The sequence below is a fragment of the Aedes aegypti genome, chromosome 2 (genome assembly GCF_002204515.2).
Source record: "Aedes aegypti strain LVP_AGWG chromosome 2, AaegL5.0 Primary Assembly, whole genome shotgun sequence".
NCBI classification, from domain to species: Eukaryota; Metazoa; Arthropoda; class Insecta; order Diptera; family Culicidae; genus Aedes; species Aedes aegypti.
This window is the reverse complement of record NC_035108.1, coordinates 83,676,046-83,702,082: the sequence shown is the minus strand read 5'-3', so window position 1 is coordinate 83,702,082 and position 26,037 is coordinate 83,676,046. Positions and strand designations below refer to the sequence as shown.

The window sequence follows — 26,037 nt, the reverse complement described above, 5'->3', positions numbered from 1 at the left end:
AATTCTGCAATGCCTGGCCTACAGTGATAGTTTTTCAAGTCAATATAAACTATCAAGACTGAGTTTTATCACTTTGAAATGCAAGCTGAAAGGTCATCATTGTTGCCAAACGAATGACAGGCTACTTAGCCTTAAGACGAAGTAGTCCTTCATTGAAATTTGTACAAGGCATCGATGATTGTGGCTAATTCGTCTAACTATTGCGAATTAAAGAAAATAACTTGGGTTTGCATTGACATCGTTAAAAACCTATCAGCATACTTTCTGCATGTACTGATGATGAATGAGTTTTATCACTTTGAAATTGAAAGCTTCAAAATAAACATGGCTATCAAAACGAATAATGGGCTACTTAGCCTTATGGGGGAATATTAGAAACTAACTAATCATTGAAGATCATATTTGTAGTAAGCCATGAATTATTTTCAAATGAAGAATGTATCATTTTCATCCATTTGAAGGGGTGTAGCTCAGCTTAAAAAAGAAGAACGACCGAGTTGTTCATCATGATTGTTTTAGATAGCAAAAATAGGAAATAATCTAAAGTTTCTTCGTTTCCAATCCCTGATTTTGAGCATTATTTTCATATACAGTCATCTCCTCCTAACTCGATATTGAAGGGACCATCGAGTTAGGGAGGTATCGACTTACAGAACACAAAACCAGTGTAACTGCGATCCAAGGGACCATCGAGTTAGCCATGAAAACCAACTTTTACTATGGTTCTCTAACTCGATATCGAGATACGGAATATCGAGTAAGGGAGAGTTTACTGTATTTTATTCGACTTACTTTATAATTAAGAGGCTATAATTTGCTACGTTGAATCATATTATTTAGAAAGAACAATAGATTTTTTTTGCAATAGATAGCCACTGAGGAATCATCACGAACTCCTAGATTTTACACTGATAGTTTTTGAGGAACGATTATCTACCTCTTCATTCTTCGCACGGTGGCTTATTTATTTTAAAGTAACCGTACTATTCATAGTGGCCTTCCTTAGCCGAGTGGTTAGAGTCCGCGGCTACAAAGCAAAGCCATGCTGAAGATGTCTGGGTTCGATTCCCGATCGGTCCAGGATCTTTTCATAATGGAAATTTCCTTGACTTCCCTGGGCATGAAGTATCATCGTACCTGCCTGGGCATGAAGTAGTATACGTACCTGCGAAAATGGCAACTTTGACAAAGAAAGCTGTCAGTTAATAACTGTGGAAGTGCTCATAAGAATACTTAAGCTGAGAAGCAGGCTCTGTCCCAGTGAGGGCGTAATGCCAAGAAGAAGAAAAAGAACCGTACTATTCAATCTTTGTCAGATAATAGAGAACCTTAGAGAAGGAATTTGGTTTGGGGCCTTCCTTAGCCGAGTGGTTAGAGTCCGCGGCTACAAAGCAAAGCCATGCTGAAGGTGTCTGGGTTCAATTCCCGGTCGGTCCAGGATCTTTTCGTAATGGAAATTTCCTTGACTTCCCTGGGCATAGAGTAGAATCGTACCTGCCACACGATATACGAATGCGAAAATGGCAACTTTGGCAAAGAAAGCTCTCAGTTAATAACTGTGGAAGTGCTCATTAGAACACTACGCTGAGTTGCCGGCTCTGTCCCAGTAGGGACGTTAATGTCAAGAAGAAGAAGAGAAGGAATTTCTTTCATCCAAAAACTAGTAGTATTATGACCCGAAAGAAATATAGTTACATATAAACGTCCGATTTAATCTTCATAGCATTTCTTCAAGCACCTTTTGGCATTCTTACTATCGTTGCCAAATGTTGTACCGAATCTGAAATTGAAATAAAGCAATACAGAAAAAGCGGAACCAACTGAAATATTAACGCGCTTATAAGCACTGAGATTTACCTGAACATCGCCCCCGGCACATGGCCCTTGTAGCTCGGCACCAGTCCAATATTCTTCATGTAGATCTCGTTCATGGCTGCGCTCGGTTGGCAGGTTCCCGTTCCGGCCGGGGCAATCGGTACCCACTCCGTGTGCCGTCGATGTTGGTAACTGTTGGTGAAATCACACAGCGACTTCTTCGTCAGCGACACGTTCGATTCGCCGAACCGTGGCCACAAAAACGGTTTATGACCGGTGTATCCTACGGGGAAAGTTAACAGTTAATTATTGGCAATTACGGCGAACTTTCAATTGACTAGGTCAACGCACTTGTAGCGTAGGACATGGCACAGCTGATTTTGAAACACAACTGATGGAATTCGAAATAAATACCAAGTTTTGAGTATCGGAATGACACCCATTGGGCTACATATCGATCAAACAATCGTTGTAACCCAAAAAGAGTTATGCCTTTGGATTGTGTCAAAAATTTGTTAGTGATTGCGTCAACCCAGAATAAGGCTTTTCGAGAAAATTCGTTGGACAATTGAATAAATAACATTAGATCCATTATCAATGGTTTTTGTTTGTGTATTTATTTTAACTAATAAGTGAGAACTAATGAAATTAACCTTCTCATTGCTAACTTTGGCGATGTTATAATAAATCTACCATTCATGCAGTGTGCAGTGCTAATCCGGATTGTCGGTTAGTTTAATATTGTTTTTGACAACCCGGCGTCCGTTTGCACTTTGGTGTAGAATAGTTCCTTACAAATACATCGTTAAAAAGACGGTTTACCTAATTTGAAATGTTTCTCTTCGTTGGTATTATCCATGAAATGTGGCGGCGTGTGGCTCGAATACGGTAATGCAGGTAGTTGTGGGAGATTTTCAAACGGCACTTCTTTGCCAACACCTGCTGCTTCTGGCCGCGTGGCTTCCAACGGAAAATGGTAATCACTTTTGTGGAACTAGACAAAATCGAAAAAAGGAAAAAATCATAAAGAATCACAATGAACAAATCTGGCAAACCTTCATCCTGTCACCCAAACTGTACTCGGAAATGGTCGAAATGGGCTGCGCTGTTCGGTGTCTCAGCTTCTTCATCTGGGCCCGGTTTCGCAGGCAGTCCCTTTCGAATTCGCTCAAGCCTTCGCTCGTCACGACGGCATAGCGCCGTCCGTATTTGCCCTGAGTTCGTGGGATGTATCCTTCGTAGCCGGGCATCAACGGTTTTCGATAGATAGTGTCTCGCATATCCTCATCTTCGTGACGAGGGACAACCACTCCGGTTGGGTCTATCTCCTTGATTGTTGGTCGGCTCACCTAAAAACATCATGATTGATATTTGGCCACTTTGGGATAAGACGATTCTCACTTGATACTCATCGGTAGATCGATCAGCCAAAATGAGCTTCTCAGCGTGCGCAACCGTTGGATCAATCAGTAGCTTATGGGATAGTGTCGAGTATGTATTTCCGATTCTATACATGTATTGTGGACAGTAGCCAGTGTAACTGAAACATTAAACATAGAAAGTCGTATTAGAATAAGAAATCAGAATTTTGATTTTCATTGTTTTCATTCATAGGTATTACTGATATTAGTCGGTTAACGCTTAAACCTCACTTACTCAAGGTAGCTCCAGAGCTTCATAGTTTTCGACAAAATCAGAGCATATCGAGACAGATGAAGGATATGCAATGTATATAAATAAAAATGGTGTTTGTATGTCACGAAATGGCTTCATCGGGTAAACGGACAAGATCCTGAACCGATCGCGAATCGAACCCAAACACTTTCAGCATGGCTTTGCTGTATAGCCGCGTATTCTAACCACTCGGCTAAGGAAGGCCCCTTTGACTGGTTGATCAAAATCAAATGCGTTTCAGTGCGCATCGTACCTTCGTGCTGTGCGTACACGAATTCTCTCTGCTCTTGGAAGTTTTCTTAAAAACTACCTAAAGCAATAAAACAGTACTTTTCAGTGCTACAAAAACAGTACTTTTCAGTGCTAAAATTAAAAACGGTACTTTTCAGTGCTACCAAAACAGTACTTTTCAGTACTATTTTTCTACTATTGATCCCTTTACGATCCTTGTTTGGACCCGTGCCTTCGATTTTTCGTTGGACCCGTTGGCGAAAGCTAGCGGTGGTAATTCTTCTTGGACACCGTCTTGGGAAAAAACCTTTCGAAGGTCACGTCTTCTTTCGTTTATTAATTAAACATGGTATCAACAACAAACAAAAGGAAGGGTGAATCTCTGAATTCACTACTTCCTTCCAAAAAAGTGGGTTTTAAAACTGTCACTACACGTGGCAAGAATGGAAGAAAGGACGTTTCTCCGGAATGCGAACTTTCTTCCAAGGGTGAAATAAATAATTGTATCGAAATGAGCAATCAGTTCGATGCTCTAGACAAATTTTCCGAACACCAAATCGAAGCAGCCTCTAGCCCAGGCTCTTTGATTCAAGTGAGGAAGCAAAGAGTGCCGCCTATCGTGGTCAGTTGTTCCGAATTTGGGGGATTTAGGCAGGAGATCTTGAACTCCATTAGGGGAATCAAGGTTTCCTTCCAAATCGCAAAGAAAGGAGACTGTCGCGTTTTGCCGGAAACTCTTAAAGATCGTGAGCTTCTTCTCAAACATCTTGAAGAGAAGAAGCACAATTTTTTTACTTATGACGACAAAACTGAACGTTTGTTCAAAGTTGTCTTGAAAGGTCTCTCAAGTGACTATAAGTCACCTGAAGAGATCAAAAATGGAATAAATGATTTACTTGGATTTTCCCCAGTCCAAGTAATCATTATGAAAAAGAGAACCCAATCTGGCATTGTTCGGAAAGGGCTTTCTCAAGAATTTTATTTAGTTCACTTTAACAAAAAAGAACTAAATAATATTAAAGCTTTAGAAAAAGCAAAACTTTTGTTTGATGTCCGTGTGACATGGGAACATTTCCAGAAACCTGGAGGAAATTACCAAAACCCCACTCAGTGCCGTCGGTGCCAAAAGTGGGGTCATGGTACAAAAAATTGTCGCATGGATGCTAAATGCATGATTTGCGGAGGTTCTTCTCACGCCAAAGACGTCTGTCCAGTGAAGGAAGATACCACCAAATTCATATGTTGTAATTGCGGGGCTAACCATAAGTCCAATTTTTGGAATTGTCCTTCACGCAAAAAGGTCATTGAGGCTCGTGCCAGGCAAATGAAAGATAATATCCGTTACGATAACGGTCGTTTCCGGAATTTGCCTGGTAGAGTATCGAACAATGCTCATTTTTCAGTTAACGATCGCTTGATCATGAATCATACCCATCAGGAAGATCATAATCATGCTCATTCACAAACTAATTTTAATCCGTCGGGTAGCCGTTCGAATCTTTCTATTTCGAATGTATCTACCCACGGTAAATCCTTTGCCGATATCGTAGCAGGAAATTCGAACTCCTCCCCTGTTCGATCCATGGGTACCCATTCTACTTGTTTCAAATCAAATGGAAAAAACCCTACCGCCACAGGTAACTCCGCTTCTTCGTCTACCGGAAATTCCAATGGGAAATCACATGACATGTCTGCCTCTGATTTTAATTTTCTAACTGAACAATTGAATCTAATGATTGATGCAATGTTCAAAGCCACCACTATGACTGAAGCAGTCCAAGTAGGTGTAAAATTCACAAATCAAATTGTTATTGGATTACGTTTTTCTAATGGATCCAAATAATAATTTAAATATTTTAAATTGGAATGCTCGTTCTCTGAATGGTAAAGAGGATGAGCTGTTTAATTTTCTTACGGTTAATAACGTGCATATAGCAGTTATTACCGAAACGTATTTAAAACCTGGATCTAAACTCAAAAGAGATCCTAACTTTTTTGTTTATCGTAATGATCGACTTGATGGGGCATGTGGGGGAGTTGCAATCATCATTCATAGGCGTATAAAACATCAACTGTTTTCATCATTTGAAACTAAAGTTTTTGAAACTTTAGGTGTTTCTGTTGAAACACAGTTTGGTAAATATACTTTCATAGCTGCCTATTTGCCTTTTCAATGCTCTGGACAACAAGTTAATTTGCTCCAAACTGACTTGCGTAAATTGACTCGCAATAAGTCAAAATTTTTTGTCATTGGTGACTTTAATGCCAAACATCGGTCATGGAATAATTCTCAAAGTAATTCCAACGGCAGAATTTTATTTGATGAGTGCTCTTCAGGATATTTCTCAATTCAATACCCTGATAGCCCCACATGTTTTTCCTCTTCTAGAAATCCATCTACGATTGATTTGGTCTTAACCGACTCTAGTCATCTTTGTAGCCAACTGATTACTCATGCTGATTTTGATTCTGATCATGTCCCTGTTACATTTCAAATATCCCAAGAAGCGATTCTCAATCCTATCAGCTCCACTTTCAATTATTTACGGGCCGATTGGAATATATATAAAACGTATGTTGACTCTAATCTTGATGTTAACATTTCTTTAGAAACTAAACTTGATATTGACAATGCTCTTGAAACTTTAACAAATTCCATTGTTGAAGCCCGGAGCATTGCAATTCCAAAATGTGAAGTAAAATTTGAATCCGTGATTATAGACGATGATCTTAAACTCTTGATCCGTCTTAAAAACGTGAGGAGAAGGCAATTTCAACGCACTCGCGATCCTGCTATGAAAATTATATGGCAGGATTTGCAGAAAGAAATCAAGAAACGTTTTGCTCAATTAAGAAACAAAAATTTTGAAAATAAAATTTCTCAGTTGGACCCTGGCTCTAAGCCCTTTTGGAAATTATCTAAAATCTTGAAAAAACCTCAGAAGCCAATACCGGCATTGAAAGAGGAAAACAAATTATTACTAACTAATTGCGAAAAAGCTCAAAAACTTGCTATGCAGTTTGAAAGTGCGCACAATTTTAATTTAGGACTTACTAGTCCAATTGAAAATGAAGTTACTCAGGAGTTCGAAAATATTCTCAATCAAGAGAACGTTTTCGAAAATGCCTGGGAGACTGATTTGGAAGAAGTGAGAACTATTATTAAAAAATTCAAAAACATGAAAGCTCCTGGCGATGATGGAATTTTCTACATCCTCATCAAGAAACTTCCAGAAAGTAGCTTATCATTTTTAGTTGATATATTTAACAAATGTTTTCAATTAGCATATTTTCCTGACAAATGGAAAAATGCTAAGGTTGTTCCAATTTTAAAACCAGACAAAAATCCTGCAGAAGCTTCTAGCTATCGTCCAATCAGTTTGCTTTCCTCCATCAGTAAACTTTTTGAAAAGGTTATTTTGAACAGAATGATGGCCCACATCAACGAAAATTCAATTTTTGCCAATGAACAGTTCGGATTCCGCCGTGGACATTCGACCACTCATCAACTTTTACGTGTAACAAATTTGATCCGTTCCAACAAATCTGAAGGCTATTCTACTGGTCTTGCTCTTCTAGACATAGAAAAAGCATTCGACAGTGTTTGGCATGAAGGTTTGATTGTAAAATTAAAAAACTTTAATTTTCCAACATACATTGTTAGAATAATTCAAAGTTATCTGTCAAATCGTACACTTCAGGTTAATTATCAGAACTCCAGATCTGAAAGACTTCCTGTAAGAGCTGGTGTTCCTCAAGGCAGCATTTTGGGACCAATATTATACAATATTTTCACATCTGACTTACCTGAGCTACCTCAGGGATGTCAAAAATCTTTGTTTGCGGATGACACAGGCCTCTCCGCCAAAGGACGAAGCCTGCGTGTCATCTGTAGTCGATTGCAAAAAAGTTTGGATATTTTTTCTTCATACTTGCAAAAATGGAAGATTTCTCCTAATGCTTCCAAAACTCAACTAATAATATTCCCACATAAACCAAAAGCTCTTTATTTGAAACCTTCAAGTAGACATGTTGTCACGATGAGAGGGGTTCCAATAAATTGGTCAGATGAAGTTAAGTATCTAGGGCTCATGCTAGATAAGAATTTAACTTTCAAAAATCACATTGAGGGCATTCAAGCCAAATGTAATAAATATGTAAAATGTCTCTATCCCCTTATTAATAGAAAATCAAAACTTTGTCTTAAGAACAAGCTGTTGATATTCAAACAAATTTTCAGACCAGCCATGTTGTATGCTGTACCAATATGGACTAGCTGTTGTAATACCAGGAAAAAAGCTCTGCAGAGAATTCAAAATAAAATTTTGAAAATGATTCTGAGGCTTCCTCCCTGGTATAGTACCAATGAGTTACATAGAATATCCAATGTTGAAACATTGGAACATATGTCAAATACAATCATTAATAATTTCAGGCAAAAATCGTTACAATCTTCTATTGCCACGATTAATGCGTTATATGTTTAGGTTAAGTTAGGTTAAGTATATTAAAAACATTTTTTTTTCTCTTATAAGCAGGTGAAATCAACTCACCTGTAAAAAAAAACTGAACTGCTACGGCAAATGAAATGTAATATGTTGTTAACAAAATGTTAATTAACTCTTAAATTTGTTTTACCAAATTAGGATGATAGTGTTGTCAAATAACACAGAACACCTAGATATAAGAAATGAATGTAATGTTTGGAATGATACTAATAAAGAAATAAAAAAAAAAAAAAAAAAAAAAAAATCAAATGCGTTTTTTCTAACAAGAACGGATTACAACTGACTTTGTCAATATTAGTTTGATAATATCTGGAATCTTCCAGAAAATAAAACAAAATGTTCTAAAAGAGCGATCAATATGCCCCGGTTCACGGTAGTGATTTAACTTTTTTGATATGGTTTATATGGCGAGTCTACTGTAGGCTAGTTCTCCCCGTCTTGCCAGTGAAACATGCCTCAAAGTTCAAACATATGTAGTTAAAAACTGGTACCAGAACTTTTCGTTCCAATAACCAAAATGCAACATGTTGTGTTCTCACGATTTCACATGATGCGGTATAAACAGACATTGCAGAATTCGCTCTCATTTGAGTATGAAGCACGATCAAAGCAAGCAAAGAAAAACATCCCATCTGTTGCGGTCCACGATCGTCAATGTATCGCAAGTTGTAACAAGTCTGATAAATGGAAGCAGCGAGCGAGAGGCCCAAAGAGAGAGCGATGATAAAATCCATTTTTCTCGCTTGTTTACCGTTGGGGATAGGTGTTTTTCTTTACTGGCACGATAAACAATCTACGAACTTCCAATAGCAATAGTGTCCCCCAGGCTTGAAGCATGTTTAGAGGGGTTTTATCATGCACTACTATCCCCCCAATCTGATCAAAGTTGTAGCAGTATACGATAAACAGTCTCTCATAATGTGCAGCATGTTATGATAGTTACAGAGAGCGATACGTGAGAGATTCTCTCAATTTTCTCAGGATTCAATCCCTGGGTATAAATAATGTCTACGAATAATAAATACATCCCAGTACCTATGTAGGCATGTATGTATGACTTTTGCGTGCTAGTGCTGCTGGAATGGGGGAAAAATTTAGTGTTTTTAGGCTTGCATGACTGTGGTTAGCCCATCTATCCTCAAAAATGTTTTTGTTTCATATGAACGAAAAGAAGAACATTGTGTATGAATGATACAATTTTGTTACAGGGTAAGGTGCGACAAACTGAAACGGCAATATATATGCATATTTGCTCAATATGTTGCTGCCACCAACATATTGTTAAACCATCAAAAGATATGGAAAGGTTAGTGATTATAACGTATGACATGTTGTATTCAATGGAGATATCTATATGTACAGGGGTCCTTCCTTAGCCGAGTGGTTAGAGTCCGCGGTTACAAAGAAAAGCAACGCTGAAAATGTTTGGGTTCGATTCCCGGTCGATCCAGGATTTTTTCTTAATGGAAATTTCCTTGCCTTTCCTGGGCATAGAGTATCATCGTACCTGCCAAACGATGTACGAATGCGAAAATTGCAATTTAGGCAAAGAAAGCTCTCAGTTAATAACTGTGGAAGTGTTCATAAGAACACTAAGCTGAGAAGCAGTCTCTGTCCCATTGGGACGCATAGGGTTATAGGGATTTTATATGTTAGGGTTTTGAGCACTTCCTGAGAGCTTTCTCTGCCCATTGAACATTTTTGCATGTGCATATCGTGTGGCAGTTACGAAGATACGCTATGTTTATGCTCTGTGAAATCGAGGAATTTTCTTTACCAAAAGGTCCTCAACCGACTTGATTCGAACCCACAACCCTAAGCTTCGTTTTGCTAAATAACTGCGCGTTTAATGCTACGACTAGCGGGGCAATATTGAAACATTGATTTGCTGCAAATCGATCTACTGAGAACACTATTTCGTCCAATCCAAAACGTTGAAAAATATAGTTTAAATCAGCATAAACCTAGCAATGATTATCCATATCACCGCTAACCTAGCAAGGAAAACTTAGTTTTGACATAATGTCGATGTAGCTTTTCTCTAAAATTTAGGAGACTAAAGTTCTGTAGAAAACTATTCGATGAATCCCAGATATTTCATCAAGTCAAATCTAAAGCATAGTGGTTTATGACTTTGAGGTTTTATAATTAGCATCCGTCAGTATTTGTCCAAATTTTTATTTTGTTGACACCACAACTTAACTACAGTCAACTCTCCATAACTCGACATTGAAGGACCATCGAATTATGGAGGTATCGAGCTACAGAACACAAATGCGATTCAAGGGATCATCGAAGTAGCCATGAAAACCAACATTTACTAACTCGATATCGTGACCAATACATGTGATGTTTGTTTTGCATACCCGAATAGTCGACTTCAACCTGTATCTTCACTTTTTGCTCTAATTCTATTCCCATAAAAAACATGACAACTTTCGTTTGCTTCCCGAATGATACGGATGCTATTGAATATTTCTTTCACTACTGGACTGCGAAGTGCGGCTTCGAAAATACGAATAAAAGTGCGGGATTGCATCGAATCATTTTGGTGTCTTGAGCGCACTTATTCTTTGGATTGCGAAGAATAACCCCGCTGAAGACACCGACTCAATTTGATGCAATTGCGCACTTTTATTAGCGTTTCCGCACTTGTAAAAACTTCTGCGATAGTCCAGTGGTGAATGAAATGCGCAATATGTTGTGGGAACCAATCTTATCCCCACTTACCCTAACTCAGCGTGAATGCACATCGTCACGATATGAGCGCAGTCATCGAACCTATGCCAAAGCGTTCATATACGTTTGATGTTTTTTTTTTTCTCTACTACAAATCGTAAGACTGCTTTTGAGCAGCCATATGTTTTGATTCTGCAGCAGTAAGTATTGCACCAAATGACCTTGCGGGCATTTCGATTTGCAGTTCAATACTATGTTGGTAATACTGAATTTGGCACGTTCAATGTCAATAGCGTTAGATTCGACATTAAGAGTTCAATGTCGAAAAGCATGATTGGCACATAGCATGAAGGATGAGTAGCATTTCGATTTCGATTAACAGTGATACACTGCGTACAACAAACCAAAGGTTTCGTTACCATAAGGAAACTCAGAATCGCGTTTCTCATACTGTTGAAGCACATTCAGATGATCCTTCTTCAAACTCTTTTGATAAATTCCAAATTTTGAAATCAGACGATCTTAATTATAAATATGCGTCAAAGTCGAAACTGTTTTAACGAACTTTGCAAATGGATTCAATAGACTTTGGCCCACTGATTTTAGTTTGTTACTTAGAGTTTATGTAACACGTACACTGGTCATGAAAGCATAACTGTCCCATATTGATTTTCTAGGCAACACATGTTTTCATTGAATTATTCATGTTTTAAAAAATTAACACACTTTGTTTGAAAATGCTGTGAAAAAATATGGAGTTAGTGTAGTCCTATACTGCCCATACTCGCATAACAGTCTCATTTCATTTCAATTTTCGTCACATTTGAGTTAGCTCTATGAATAGTGTTTATTTTCAGTAAACTTTTTCTAATCATTCTAAAAATTGTGTTTTTGTATGGACAAAATGCGAAAAAATACCATATCATGTGCGTCCCGCATTGAATATACCCGCATAAAAGTCTTATTAGTAAATTACAACGAAATTCAACCGAGAGTATTACTGTAAGGATTTCTGTAACCTTACATCATAGATTTCATCACATTAAGTAAAGAAATAATACAAATTAGCTTTATTCAAGAAAAATGCTTATGTTTGCTTGACTTTTTATGCCTTCTTATAAGATAAGTTATAGAACCACATCTTGCCGTGTATCTTTGAGAAGAAAGCTTAGGATCCATGTCGGTAATGACCATCGTCATCCGATTATATCGACGAAATCTCTTGTAGATTTATTGTCCAAAGACATGAAACTTTCCCTTGTGAGATCAGCGCACATACCCTTTATAATGCGCAGTCGGCTAGGTAGGTCAAACTGAGTGTGACATTAGTATGATTGTCTATATCTATCGAATTTCCAACAGCTTCGTTGACATCAGGCCTCTAGAACTTGCTTTGCACCTTGGTCTGTTTCAAATCCAGCATCAACTGCAAGCGGATACAGAATTTTTTATTCGTGTTGGTCGGTCGCGGTCCACTGTGTATTATTTTCTCGATTTCATGCGCTTTTTGAATAGCGCCCAAACCGTTGATTTTAGCGATATAGTTTGTTCGGAGAAGTTTCTTGGTATATTAAAGCGCAAATTTTGACGAAAAAAGTTTTGTGATCAATCCACCTAGCAGTGAGATAGAAAAATTAATTTTTCAAAACATTTAGATAGACATATGGTGTCTTCGGCAAAGTTATAGAATTAGCAATTTGAAACAACTTTGTCGAAGACACGATTTTTCTATCTTATACTTTTTGAGATATAATGGATCCGACAGAAATAAGGACAAGCATTTTTTTTTAATATATTTTTTTCTCAATCTCCAAGCGTCGCGACTAATATTTGAATAGTGCGCTGTGTTCATAAACATCGTAAGAATGCAGCGCCACACATGTCATTATGACAGTTATGTCGGGAACGAGTCACACGTCACGTGTCCCACACGCGCGTTCCGATTTGGTGGGCGCGCGACAATATATGCCGTTGTATGTGAATGTCCCCTAAAAATCATACTTTTCATCATAACATTTTTCCAAGATTTTTAACATTTTTTGTGTTTTCTACAAAGTTGTTTGTCATGAAAAAACCCGTGTTTTTGCTGAACATATCATCACTCTATCTTTTGAAGTAACAAAGTTATTCATGAATTACTCTTTTTTCAAGGGGTAGTTTAGGTCACTATAACTGGCTTCGGCGCAAAATGGCGCAGACAACTCTTACAGATGATTAAAGTACCATATCTTCCCTTTCGGCATTTGATAAAAACTTTTGTCTATAAGCGTCTTTGCTTGGGTTTTAACTATCAAACAAATAAGCTTTATTAAAACGAATTCGACTGATAGAATTATCAGTCGAATGTTCGAGGTTCGATGTTCAGCAAAAACACGCGTTTTAACATGTTTAACAACTTTGTAGAAGATATGAAAAATGTTAAAAATTTAAGTAAAAAGTTATGAGAAAAAATGATTCTGAACGAGTTTTTTCATACAAATTTGTGTACTTTGTGTTAAAAAAATCGTAACTCTTTTACAAGATTTTTAATATTTCCCGCCCATCAAACCGTTCCAGCTTTGGCGACTTTCTGGATACTGGGTTCACCGTAGAGTTGCGCAAGCTCGTGGTTCATTCTTCTCCTCCATACGCCGTTCTCACATACTCCGCCGAAGATCGTCCTAAGCACACGTCGTTCAAAACCTCCTAGCGCTTGCAGGTCCTCTTCGAGCATTGTCCACGTCTCATGCCCGTAGAGGACTATCGGTCTTATTAGCGTCTTGTACATGGTACACTTAGTACGGAAGTGAAGTTTACCAGACCGCAAGGTCTTGTAGAGTCCGTAGTATGCACGACTTCCGGTAATGACACTTCTTCGAATTTCTCTGCCGCAGTTGTTATCCGACGTTATCAATGATCCGAGGTAGACAAATTCGTCCACCACCTCGAACTCATCCCCGTCGATCATCACGCGTCTGCCAATGCGAGCTCTATCGCGCTCGGTTCCTCCAGCCAGCAGATATTTCGTCCTTAACGTATTTACCTTCAATCCAACCCGATCTGCTTCAGGTTTCAGCCTGGTATACTGTTCAGAAACCACCTGGAACGTTCTTCCGACAATGTCCACGTCGTCAGCAAAGCAGATGAACTGGCTGGATTTATTGAAGATCGTGCCCCGCATGTTGAAGCCCGCCCGTTTCATAACACCTTCTAGCGCAATATTGAACAGGAGGCAGGAAAGACCACCACCTTGTCGAAGTCCTTTGCGTGTTTCAAACGAGTCCGATAATGCACCCGATATCTTCACACAGCACTGTTAACTATCCATCGTTGCTTTGATCAGTCTAGTCAGTTTCCCGGGAAACCCATTCTCGTTCATAATCTTCCATAGCTCTTCGCGGTCGATAGGCCGCTTTGAAATCGATGAATAGGTGGTGCGTAGGGACTTGATATTCGCGACACTTTTGGAGGATTTGCCGCAACATAAAGATTTGGTCTGTCATCGATCGCCCGTCCACAAAACCGGCTTGATAATTTCCCACTAATCTGCTTGCCAGTGGCGATAGACGGTGGAAGATGATCTGGGAGCACTTTATAGGCTACGTTAAGAATGGTGATCGCTCGATAGTTCTCACATTGTAACTTGTCACCCTTTTTGTATATTGGGTATATTATTCCCTCCTTCTACTCCTCCGGTAGCTGTTCTGCATCCCAGATCCTGGCTATCAATCGCTGCAGACAAGTGGCCAACCTGTCCGGGCCCATTTTAATAAGTTCCGCTCCAATACCATCCTTTCCAGCTGCTTTGTTGTCCTTGAGCTGTTTGATAGCATCCTCAACTTCGCCTATTGTGGGAGTTGGCACGTCTCCCTCATCCGCCGTACTGATGAAGCCATTCCTCCTGCTGTCCTGATCTTCCTCCTCTGCGCCGTTTAGGTGTTCATTGTAGTGCTGCTTTAGACGGGGTACACTTTGCAATTTTGTGCATTTTTTTGTAGCTCGGAAATCAAAATGATTTTATTTTTGGCTTAAACCTCGGCTCATAACACGCATATAAGGGAAATTTTTTATGACTTTTGAAACTTTTTTGTATTTTTGAAAAATGTTTGAAAAATTCTATTCTTATAAAACTTACAAATGCCTGGGGTTAATTTAACGTGTAATATAAAAAATCGTATCTCTAATATTTTTCTACAATCAACCTATCATGGAAGAAGAGCCTGATGGTATTGAAATAATTTCAAAACTGTTTTTCCTTTAGTTACACGGAAAATAAAATATGCTCCAGAAAAAAAAATATATTTTCAAAAGTACCGTATAAATGTGATTTTTTATTATTGCCAAAAATCAGTAATCAGGAGAGGTTTCAAGAAAAAATGAAAAAGGATAGGGATGTTCAAAAATAAAAATTATAAAAATCAAAAATAGAAATTCATAAATTTGCAAATAAAAATAAATCATTGCCCAAAACGTGTTTAGAACGATTTTAGATAACGAAAAATGATTTTTAGATTGAAAATAAAAATTTGGGAATTAGAGGGTTAAAGTGAAGAACGAGATGGTTTTTAAAAGGTCTTCGTTCCCCATTTAATTTCATCACTCACTATCGACATTTTTATTTTCGACATCACCTGAGATAAGATATCACCGATTATCACTAATCAACTTTAGTAAAACACATCAGATTTACTTTCTATTCTAACACTTTTAACTTTCTTAATTACAAATGATCATTAATATTTTAGACCACACCGCTTTCATACTAATCCTTATTTTTATTACCATCCACCTTCTATGATCATTTCTAAATAATTAAACGATGTTTAATTTAAATTTTAATTATGCTTTGTTATTGTACAGTCACTATGTCAACTACAATTTAGTCTTACGATAATAAAAATCACTTTGATCAATTGTGCTGCACTTCTCTTATCATGAATGTGTAAATAACTAGCCAATAATCTTTATATTCAGAGAAAGAAGTGCAATATATATTATGGCTAGGGACAATGGAAATTCACGATTTCGCGGAAGGTCCAAAATCCGTGAAATTCGGAATTTTGAGAATATCGCGAAATTTGGAGAATTTATATGACAATTACTGTAAATTTTAAATTCTACTTATGATAATGGTACCATACATTTTTTAAGTCGTGGTTCCTAGCAAATGTTCTAATCGTTTGCCTTCAATTTTGATGTCTTTCTGGTTTGATTGTTCTGTTTTAATATTTACATTGATAATATGACATCGAACATATCATCTCAATTGTTTTATTTATTTTTTTGTGGTAAAATTTACTCATACAGACGACTCTCCACAGCTCGATATTTTATAACTCGATTCATTTTTCGGTCCCTTCAAATTTCCATACACCGTGCTTTCATTAAGTTGATATTTCCATAACTCGATATCTCACAAGTCGATGTCCCGTGAGAAGTAAATCTCCGTCCATAACTCCATATGTGTTAACAACATTCTCTATTTTTTGGAACAATTGGTTTAATACTTGTTGGGAGGTGAGTTTGTAGGTTGTAATAAAAGTTGAAAAACATGGAAAAAATATTAATTTTCAATAAAAATAAGATAACATGATTTTAAGAGCTACACATTCTTATGTAAAATATGGTCAAAACAATGGGACCGCGAAAATTTAGTTTTATCGCCTCGGTCACCCGCGAAATTTTAAGAATTTTGCCGCGAATTTCCATTATACCTAATTATGGCCATTATTAAAATAAAGTCTGTTCCACTGATAATTTGGCCGCTTCTTTTAATTATTGTGGTGCCTTTAGTTGACAGTGAGACACTTATTACTTTCTTACGGAAGAGTAGTTTATCCAGTTGTAAAAATTGCAATATTACCAAAGATGAAACGCAAAAGAAGTTAGATAATTTTCAAATTTACGATTTTGGCAACACATATTTTATTGTTCCAGAATTGTTCATGTAAATGAATCAAAATAAGGTACAGTGGGGGAAGTGTATCAATGGGGTAAGTGGATCATTTGTCCATATATTTTTTTATGGTGTTCAGTTGGAGCTGCCTGACAGCTTAACTTGCCAAGGCTGAACCCTCGGTCTGGCTTTTGCCAAGTTTCCGTTCTACCAGGACCAATACTCAGACGGACTAGGCTATGGTGCCCACATGAACACTGTTTTTTTATTCGTATTGTGACGTGTTAGTTTTTGAAAAATACCCATATTCCCTTGCTTCTGAGAAAAAGAAGCATTGTGAAAATCAGCAGCTCCATCAGAATTTGTTTGAAGTAGTAGTGTAATAGTGTCATTACTTATACTGTCAAGTCGAAATGGTTTTGAATAATTTGTCATTTAAGTGCTATTCTGATTATTCCTGTCTTTTACGTAAGATTAGGGCCTTAAATGTCAATTGTCGTCAAGTCTCAACAAGATTAGGCTATTTAGTAGTAGTTCAGGTTAATTTTATTTTTGTTGTTAAAAGTATTTATTGGTCATTACGTTCATAAATCCTTAAAGAAAAAAGTCACTTTCCTTGTCTGTTCAATTTCTCGAAACTTGCACGTGTACCCTAATGATCGATCTCAGCGTCTTTCTTTCCATAGTCATTTTCATAGTGAATATTTAACACTTCAGTCGTCGCGCTGTTGTACTTTGCACAACAGTGGTGAAAAAACCTCCCTTTTCGATCATAACAGCAGCGTGGTTCTGACGGTCAATCACGCGACGACTGGAAGGTTAAGGGTAAAGTTACCTTAGGCTTCTATTGCGGGGAAATTTAAAAAATTTGGATAGGCTCGCGGAAATAACGCGCACCAGGCTATCGCCGCACAGAACAAAATTCACAAAGTGTGCTTTGCGTGTTGATTGATAGAAGCATCATCATCTGGGGTTCCTTTTCTGTCATATCGAAGCTTTACAATATTGCTAATGAAAACTTGCCGTCGGAGATTTTCAAAGATTTACAATTTTGTCAATACAGATTTTTACTCGATGTGGACTTTGATTGGTATCTCGTTATTCGCGTTATGGCAACCAGTATCTGATTTCGAGTAATTTACTCCGGATTTTTTTTCCGTACGGGTTTGGGCCGAAAGGTCTCAGATTTTCATGAAACTTTTTCCACAGGCAGGGCTCATCAATATATGAATAAAAACAAATTGGGAAAAATTCAGGGTCGCCTATTTTCTCGGAAAACTCAGTTGGAATTTTTTTGTTTTCCCCTGACACTACTTACTTTGAAAAATCATAACTCAAGAACGAAGCATCAAAGAAACAAAGTTTTTTTTATGGAAATGAAAGCAAATTTTCTCATACAATGGCTAGAGATGCTAGTATTAGAAAGTTAGCAGAAATTAATAACGCCAAACAATTTTTCGACTGGGCTGTGTCGCAAAAGGTGAAAGACCAATTTGAAAAAGATTGGAAATTTATCTATGCAACTGAAAATGACTATTCAGAGGCTGAAAAATTTCTTCAGGAAAGATTTTCTAACCTTGTTCCAATTCCTGGAACAAAAAATATCATTCATTTATACCAAAAAACGAACGAAGCATTTTTGCTAGTGAATTCTCAGATGTACATGAAAACCAAGAAAATACGGCATGCTTTGTTCTTAATAATACAAAGAAACGAAAATCTTCTGGTGTTAGCAATCAAAGACAATCTTCCCGGTTGAAAAAATAGATAGTATTAAGATGAAAATGTAAGTTATATACTCAATAATTGAATAAATAAAATTAAAAAAAAAATAACAATCTTATTTGTTCCATAGAAAAGAAAGAATCCCTTTTCAGTGTAATGAAAAATTGAGGCAGAAAAAGTTTTTTTCAGTTTTTCTTAGCGGTGTAATTTTCCATGAAAAATATCATCCATTCCGACTTATACTTCATTAAAACCAATCCCATATCTTTTTTTCAGCTGTTTTAGAAAATTTGCAATTGCTTTGATAAAAAATCTTTGTTTTTTCGATGCTTCGATTGAAATATGGGTTTTCAAAGAAAAGGCTTATATGGTCATTTTCCACAAAATTGGCCATAACTCAAAAAGGAAAAAAAAGTACATTTCAAAAATTTCAGCGATTAAAGCTTATGAAATTATCTTCCCAAAAATATATTTTTGAAAGTTTTTCACTAATTAGAACATAAGTTTTTCCGGCTTTTCTTTACGAATTTTCTCAACGGTGGAAAATTTTGTGGAAAACTTTTTTCAGTTAATATTTTTTTTATTTCTGAGAAAATTTGCTTTCATTTTCATAAAAAAAAACTTTGTTTCTACGATGCTTCTTTCTTGAGTTATGATTTTTAAAAGAAAAGGCTCAAAATGGCACATTTGCACATTATTTACAAAATTGGCTATAACTCAAAAACAGAAAAAAGTATATTTCAAAAATTTCAGTGATTAAAGCTTATTCTTATTACCAGCATACACAAAAAATCATTAGTATTGTATATTGCAGTACCAAGTTATCTCAGGTTTATGCCCAAAAATTGAAAAACAAGAACATCAAATAACAAATTCCGGATAATCGAGTCTAAAATTCCGGATAATCGAATCCCCGATAATCGAGTCCCCGGATAATCGAGTCTCCGGATAATCGAGTCCGACCTGTATAACTAATATTTTTAAACTATGAGTGTTCATCGAAAACATCGTAAGAAATAATCCTACAATACTTCTGTATAACTTATGTGCAAAAAATGGATGAATTTTCTCCAAATTATTCTAGTTACAATGTTTTTTTTTTTGTTTGAATTAGTGTGAACTAATGTATAAATATTTTTCATAACATTTTTTTTAAAAGACAATTTACACCGTCTTCAGCCGTAGGCTGCACAGACTGAACATAACTAACATTAGACAACGGACACACGGAACGACCAGTGGACCAGTGAAGAATTTTTCGTTTGACGAAAAGTTTTCTTCGGCTGGGGCGGGAATCGAACCCATACTCCGTAGCACAATACGCCTAAACGACTGACGCCGCTAACCGCACGGCTACGAAGCCCACAAAAATGAAAAAATCAAAAAAAACAAAATCAAAAATCAAAAATTTTGATAAAATGAAGTTATGGTGGGGCAAGTGGATCATTTTGCGCAAATTTTCAAGTCCCTATTACTCAATGTACAACAATCAGAACAATTTAAATAAATAACGATTTGAAGTATATTAGTCCCTCATTTGTTATCCACAGAAAAAGGATTGAATTATGTTATTCATATTAGCTGTACATAACAATAAAGTTGACGATTAATTTTTCTGTATCCGCTTACCCCACGGTACCTTATATAAATATTATGATTAGTTCAATTCTTTTTTAATTATGACTCGTGGTTTACGGCAAACCTGCAGAGTGGAGGATTGGACAACTACTGAAAAACTAAACATTACGTATACTTTGGAATTGAATTAAATTAACAAATTGGTGTGAAATTTGCTATCCAGCCATTTGGCCGAATGCCGTTTGGCCGAATTGCGAATAAAAAGTAATCAATTTGCTTCAACGCTGATGAATAGTATTCATAAGTGTGGCTTAATAACTGATCAGCTAATTAATTTGTTGATTTTTTTAGTGCTCAAAGAGAATAATAAAAACGTTCCGTTAGCTCAGGACACAGTTGTGAATTAGCGTCAAAACTCTTTAGAGCTGATGATTCATTCGTTTCTGGATTCCAACAATGTGCTAGGGATTAGAGTGATTTTCATCAGATTTTTTTCCTTCATTTAAACATGGACCAATGCACGAGTTCACTAATTTGACGTTTGAGCAGTGCCGAATTCACTAGTTGCCATGGTCACGTAAATAACACGGCACCGCTTGAACGTCAAATAGTGAACTCGTGCATCGGTCCATAGACTATTCTTTCGATTGGTACTGGTTCCATAACTATTGACAATAATTAAGCTTGTATTTTTATTGAAAATTTTAGCTTCTTTAAACCATCGGACCTACAAAGAGGTATACTGATATGATAATTATTTGCATTACACTTGCTTGAATTTTTATAAGAGATTTTTCCTTTTTTTATCATAGGCTGCTTTTTCATATTTGTAAATTTTTAATAGTTAGTTGGAATTTTAAATAACAAGAAGTTTTATTAGTTATATTTTTAGCGCAAGGGTTAACTTAGGTGAGATGTCATTCTCCTCCAGGAATAACTCGACATCGTTGCTTGCGCATATCAGTAAGGTACCGTGGGGTAAGTTGATACAGAAAAATCAAGACTCAACTTCATTGTTATGTACAGCTAACGTGAATAATGTAATTAAAACTTCTTTTTTTTTTCTAATATACTTCAAATCGTTTATTTTGATTTTTCTGTTTGTTATGTATTGAGTATGAGGGACTTAAAAATTTGCACCAAATGATCCACTTGCCCCACCATGATGGGGTAAGTGGAACACTAATAAAAAAGATCTGTTCTCAAAACAAATGTGGTGTAATTATGTATAGTAAGAATGATATTACCCTCGTTCTTGTTATTAGTAACTAGCACTATGTTACATTTTGATAATTAAAAATTAAAAAGAATCTTTAATTTATCAAAATATTTATACATTAGTTCACACTAATTTGAACAAAAAACAACATTGTAACTAGAACAATTTGGAGAAAATTCGTGCATTCCACACATTCCACACATAAATTATACAGAAGTATTCTAGGATTATTCCTAACGATATTTTCGAAAAACAATCGTAGTTTAAAAATATTAGTTACATTTACTTTTGTTTAACAAACATGAATCTTTTTATTCTATCTGTGAATATATCAGTATCATCTGTCTAGAACAATTTATATGGTCAAATAAGGTACAAAATATGTTTTCATTTCGAAAATTTGTATCTTTTGCTCTCTTGCAACTCAGCATAAATAAACTACGAAAAGTTTTGTTTGAATTTGAAAAAAATCATTCTTTTATATTTTTTATACCTGAAATATAAAAAAAAAATGTAGGTGAATTAATTAAAATTTTCTACAGTCAAATTGACAAATTTAAGCTGAGAATGAAAAAAGATAAAGGAAAACAACATTTCTGGATATTAAAACTTATTCAAATTCTCGTAAGCAGTCTGCCCATAAATGATAATACTACTTGATCCACTTACCCCACCCCATTAAAAAGTAGGGGTAAGTGTACCATGTCCAATATATCTTAATGTATTTATAAAAATCACTTATTTTTCATCGTGATTCATTTAATTAGATCTGAAATGCTCACCATGTGTTAAAAAAACTAAAAGTATTCGATGTTAGAAAGAGATAGAATGGATTTCTGATTGATGGAAAACAATTTTTAAATTAATATATTTTTGCATCTAACAAGTTTGCTTGTGTAAGTGTACGTGTAGTACCAGTTTTACAATAGTATCTGTGCGGGCGTAATAATATAACCTAAAACGAAGCAATGGTGCAGTATTCAAATATTTATGCTTAATATGGACAGGGACCTTCCTTAGCCGAGTGGTTAGAGTCCGCGGCTACTAAGCAAAGCCATGCTGAAGGTGTCTGGGTTCGATTCCCGGTCGGTCCAGGATCTTTTCGTAATGGAAATTTTCTTGACTTCCCTGGGCATAAAGTATCATCGTACCTGCCACACGATATACGAATGCGAAAATGGCAATTTTGGCAAAGAAAGCTCTCACTTAATAACTGTGGAAGTGCTCATAAAAACACTAAGCTGAGTAGCCGGCTCTGTCCCAGTACCAAGAAGAAGAAGATGGACAAATGATCCACTTACCCCACTGATACACTTCCCCGACTGTACCTTAAATCTAACGGCTCGGTGAACACTTAAGGGGTAAAACCGACATCCTAACAACACCTCAGGCAACAGATTCTTTCGAAAGAGGTGCGCTTTGCGAAAAAAGATTACTGAGTTGAAATCGAAATCAGGTTAACTTTTACGTTTATGAGTTCTCTCGGGGTGTAGGGGTAACGCATCCTATCTAGTGAACAAGGAGTCGTGAAATTGATTCTCACCTAGAAGACGTGTACCTTGTTCGCTAATTTCAAATCAATTTGCCCATTTAATCCAATTGCAAATTATATGTAATGTTTAGTTTCTCGGTAGTTTGATTCGTTATTCATTTCTCGATACAACTAAATTATCTTTTGAGACCACTAAAATGCACATACAAAAAAATAGATCAAGGATCAGTCATCAATCTCGTCATTTTCATTGTTTCTGTGAACCTTTTTGAAGCTTACCATGTTCAAAATGGGTAAATTTAATTCTTGATAAAAGTTTCAATAATTTGATTTTGTCCCGGTTTGATTTTGGCAACATAAAGTTTTTTTTGGCATGTTGCCAAATTCGAACGGCCACTGTATACAAATTTAGCTATTGTGGTCCAAATTTGTGTAGATGGTTTGGAGGCCATATATTTTTTCGATGTTGTGCCATAAAACTATACAAATTTATAGTTTTTTCTTTAGAAACAAGATTATATCCTCCTCAATATTAGGTAACCAACTCGCAGAATAAGATTGAAATTTTAAATTTTTAAAACGGTCTACTTACCCGGGAATGTAATGCGGCTCAGGGGTGATAATGTTCCCCACATTTAACGGCGGGATCTTCATTGTTACTTTGTTCTCACGGTACTTAAAATATCCGAAACGCGAATTTTATCACCAACAATTTTGAAAACGCCTGCAATATTAGGAAAAGCACAACTGTTCAAGCAGACGTCAAAGACAAGTCCAGCGCCGACTGTGATGGATTTGTGAATGGTTCTGCACTCCACATTGTATTTCACTTGCGGGCCAAAACATAGATAGACATAAAAGCATGAAACATAAACTTCCTATAGCTTCCCCAGATGTGAAAAGCTTTCGAGCACCGCCGTTTTCGAATTTCAAGTACACTCTCGATCGCGCCAGCCCATTCAAGGACCTTTTTATTGTTGAACATTGCCGATTATCGTTACCTTTTCGTGTATCAGGACGCGGAAACCATCATACTCCTCATAGCACTATAACAAACCACGCCGCCAGACCAGGTGTCCTTGACGAACTTGGCTGATAAAACACAAACCGCCTCAACCCGACATTCAAAGTTCGATTGCACAGTTCTGATTCACCTCTGGATAAGTGCTGTTTAGTTTAGATGTAGACACGTTCAACTGCGCGCTTGATTGCATTTAGATTATTCGCTCAGCCCATCCCGGTTAGAATTTCCACAAGAAGAATTTGGCCGTAGGTACGGTTTGTATTCGAAAAGACACGAATCCCACACCCGCTCGACAGGGCAGGTGAGAAAGTTCTGAAGTTGTCGAGGGCATTGGCGAAAGAATCTGGTCTGCCTGTACCAATCCTTTTCGTGTGCCACGTTGTGTCGTGTCATAAAGTTTACATGCCGTCAAATCGGTGTCGAAGTGTTTCGGTTTTTTTTTTTCCTAAAAAGTACTTCATGGGAAGTTAGATAGTTTCCAGATAGCCTAGTGAGCGAGGCTATGAATTGCTTTTCCGGAGAAGGCAGGTTCAGTTTTCGATCCGGTCCATAATTTTATCGGGTTGAAACATTTATCGACATATTAGTCATAGTATCATCATTTGAATACAAAAGTTGGTAGGTCAGTAAAACTCCACTGGGGTCGTAGAGCCACGAAGAAGCTTGTAGAGGAATTTCATAGGCAGACAACCAAACCGTGGGAAGCTCAAACCGTACAAAAAATTGATTCCATCGTAACGTGGGTGGCGTGGAGGCTTTCCATGCTGTGTTGTATAGGTTGTATACCGAGAAATTGGTACCTACAACCCCCCTAGGATGGGAACGAAAAGCGATAAAAAAATATTTCGTCTAGCGCTTGAACTTGCGCTTTCGATAGCCTATTTATTGGCACGATTTCGATCAGCTGATGGTGAATGGGGGTGAATTTAGTTTTCAGAATGCAATGTGGTGCGCACACTGTGCATATTAACCCGTATAGGCCTGAGTGAAAGCAAAAGTACTTTTTGTCAGTATACTGGCTCACATATCTAGTTTCTAGAAGTGCAGAGGAGCTCGGGAATATTCCTATGGCCGGAGTTATTCCGGTGGGTTAGTGGGTCAAGTCGGGAAAAACAGCTATTTTTTGGGACATGCCAAGTTATCTTTATTTTTTGCAGTGACATCCATTAAAGTTTACATAAATCATTAAGATCTGATATTCAGCATTATAAATAAAGGTTTTTGAACCGTTCAGAATGTATAGATCGAACATAATAGTTCACTAAAACGCGTTCCCGTAAGCTTGGCACAGGTGTTTAGATACATATTAGCGATTTTATATTATAGTGGGCTTCGTAGCCGTGCGGTTAGTGTCACTGAGGCATTTAGCCGCATCGTGCTAAGGAGTGTGGGTTCGATTCCCGCCTCAGGCCGGAAAACTTTTCGACAGGAATGTCTTCCGACTGTGCCACTGGGCGTTGCATGCTAGTCCGTTGTCTAGTGTGGTGCTTCCTTCGAAGGGCAAACAGCCCACTGGAAGCATTAACGTGTAGTGTCTTAAAAAAAAAAAAAAAAAAAAAAAAATTGAGCTGCTCCGGGACCCGAAAATGGACATTTGTAGGATCAATCAATTGAGGGGCCCAGATAGCCGTAGCGGTAAACGCGCAGCTATTCAGCATGACCATGCTGAGGGTCGTGTGTTCGAATCCCACTGGTCGAGGATCTCTTCCGTAAAGGAAATTTTCTCGATTCCCAGGGCATAGAGTATCATCGTACCTGCCACACGATATACACATGCAAAAATGGTCAATCGGCAAAGAAAGCTCTCAGTTAATAACTGTGGAAGTGCTCATAAGAACACTAATCTGAGAAGCAGGCTTTGTCCCAGTTGGGACGTAACGCCAGAAAGAAGAAGAAGAAGGATCAATCAAATGCAGGAAACATGGTTATCCGAATCAATCGTTTCTCAAAAGGTTTATACTGATGCGATTTTTCTAAAATTTCTTGATATAGTGGCTACATTATAGCCGATTCCAGAAATTATTTGTAACTCGAAATTTGCCTACCTCCAGGGGCACAAACGCACAGCACCCTTTTCACCCGACCTGACCCAGTGAACCACCGGAATAACTCCGGCCACAGGAACGTTCCCGAGATCTTCTGACCATTTTTTGTAACTAGATATGTGTACGAGTCTACTGACAAGAAATGATTGAAATCCGTTATGTATTCACTGAG

General features: G+C 37.1%; 1 protein-coding gene across 1 annotated transcript; it reads right to left on the bottom strand.

Annotated features, from left to right (window-relative positions):
- Positions 1-1,669: 1,669 nt before the first annotated feature.
- Positions 1,670-24,146, bottom strand: LOC5567330 (UPF0605 protein GA14893). The gene is made up of 7 exons (XM_021841376.1): positions 23,798-24,146; positions 23,389-23,520; positions 3,217-3,355; positions 2,871-3,164; positions 2,638-2,809; positions 1,858-2,098; positions 1,670-1,780 (listed from the first exon to the last, which is right to left on the bottom strand). Exons 2-7 carry the CDS (start codon positions 23,448-23,450, stop codon positions 1,711-1,713), a joined length of 978 nt encoding a protein of 325 aa, XP_021697068.1. The 5' UTR covers positions 23,451-23,520; positions 23,798-24,146; the 3' UTR covers positions 1,670-1,710.
- Between the last annotated feature and the right edge of the window lie 1,891 nt (positions 24,147-26,037).

What these genes read in the sequence shown, in the direction of transcription:
- LOC5567330 (XM_021841376.1), bottom strand. Translation starts at nt 23,450, where the DNA reads ATGAAGATCCCGCCGTTAAATGTGGGGAACATTATCACCCCTGAGCCG. An exon ending in GTTTGGGTGACAGGATGAAG is followed by an intron (nt 2,810 to 2,870) that starts GTTTGCCAGATT and finishes GATTTTGTCTAG; the next exon opens with TTCCACAAAAGTGATTACCA. An exon ending in AGAGAAACATTTCAAATTAG is followed by an intron (nt 2,099 to 2,637) that starts GTAAACCGTCTT and finishes CTTTCCCCGTAG; the next exon opens with GATACACCGGTCATAAACCG.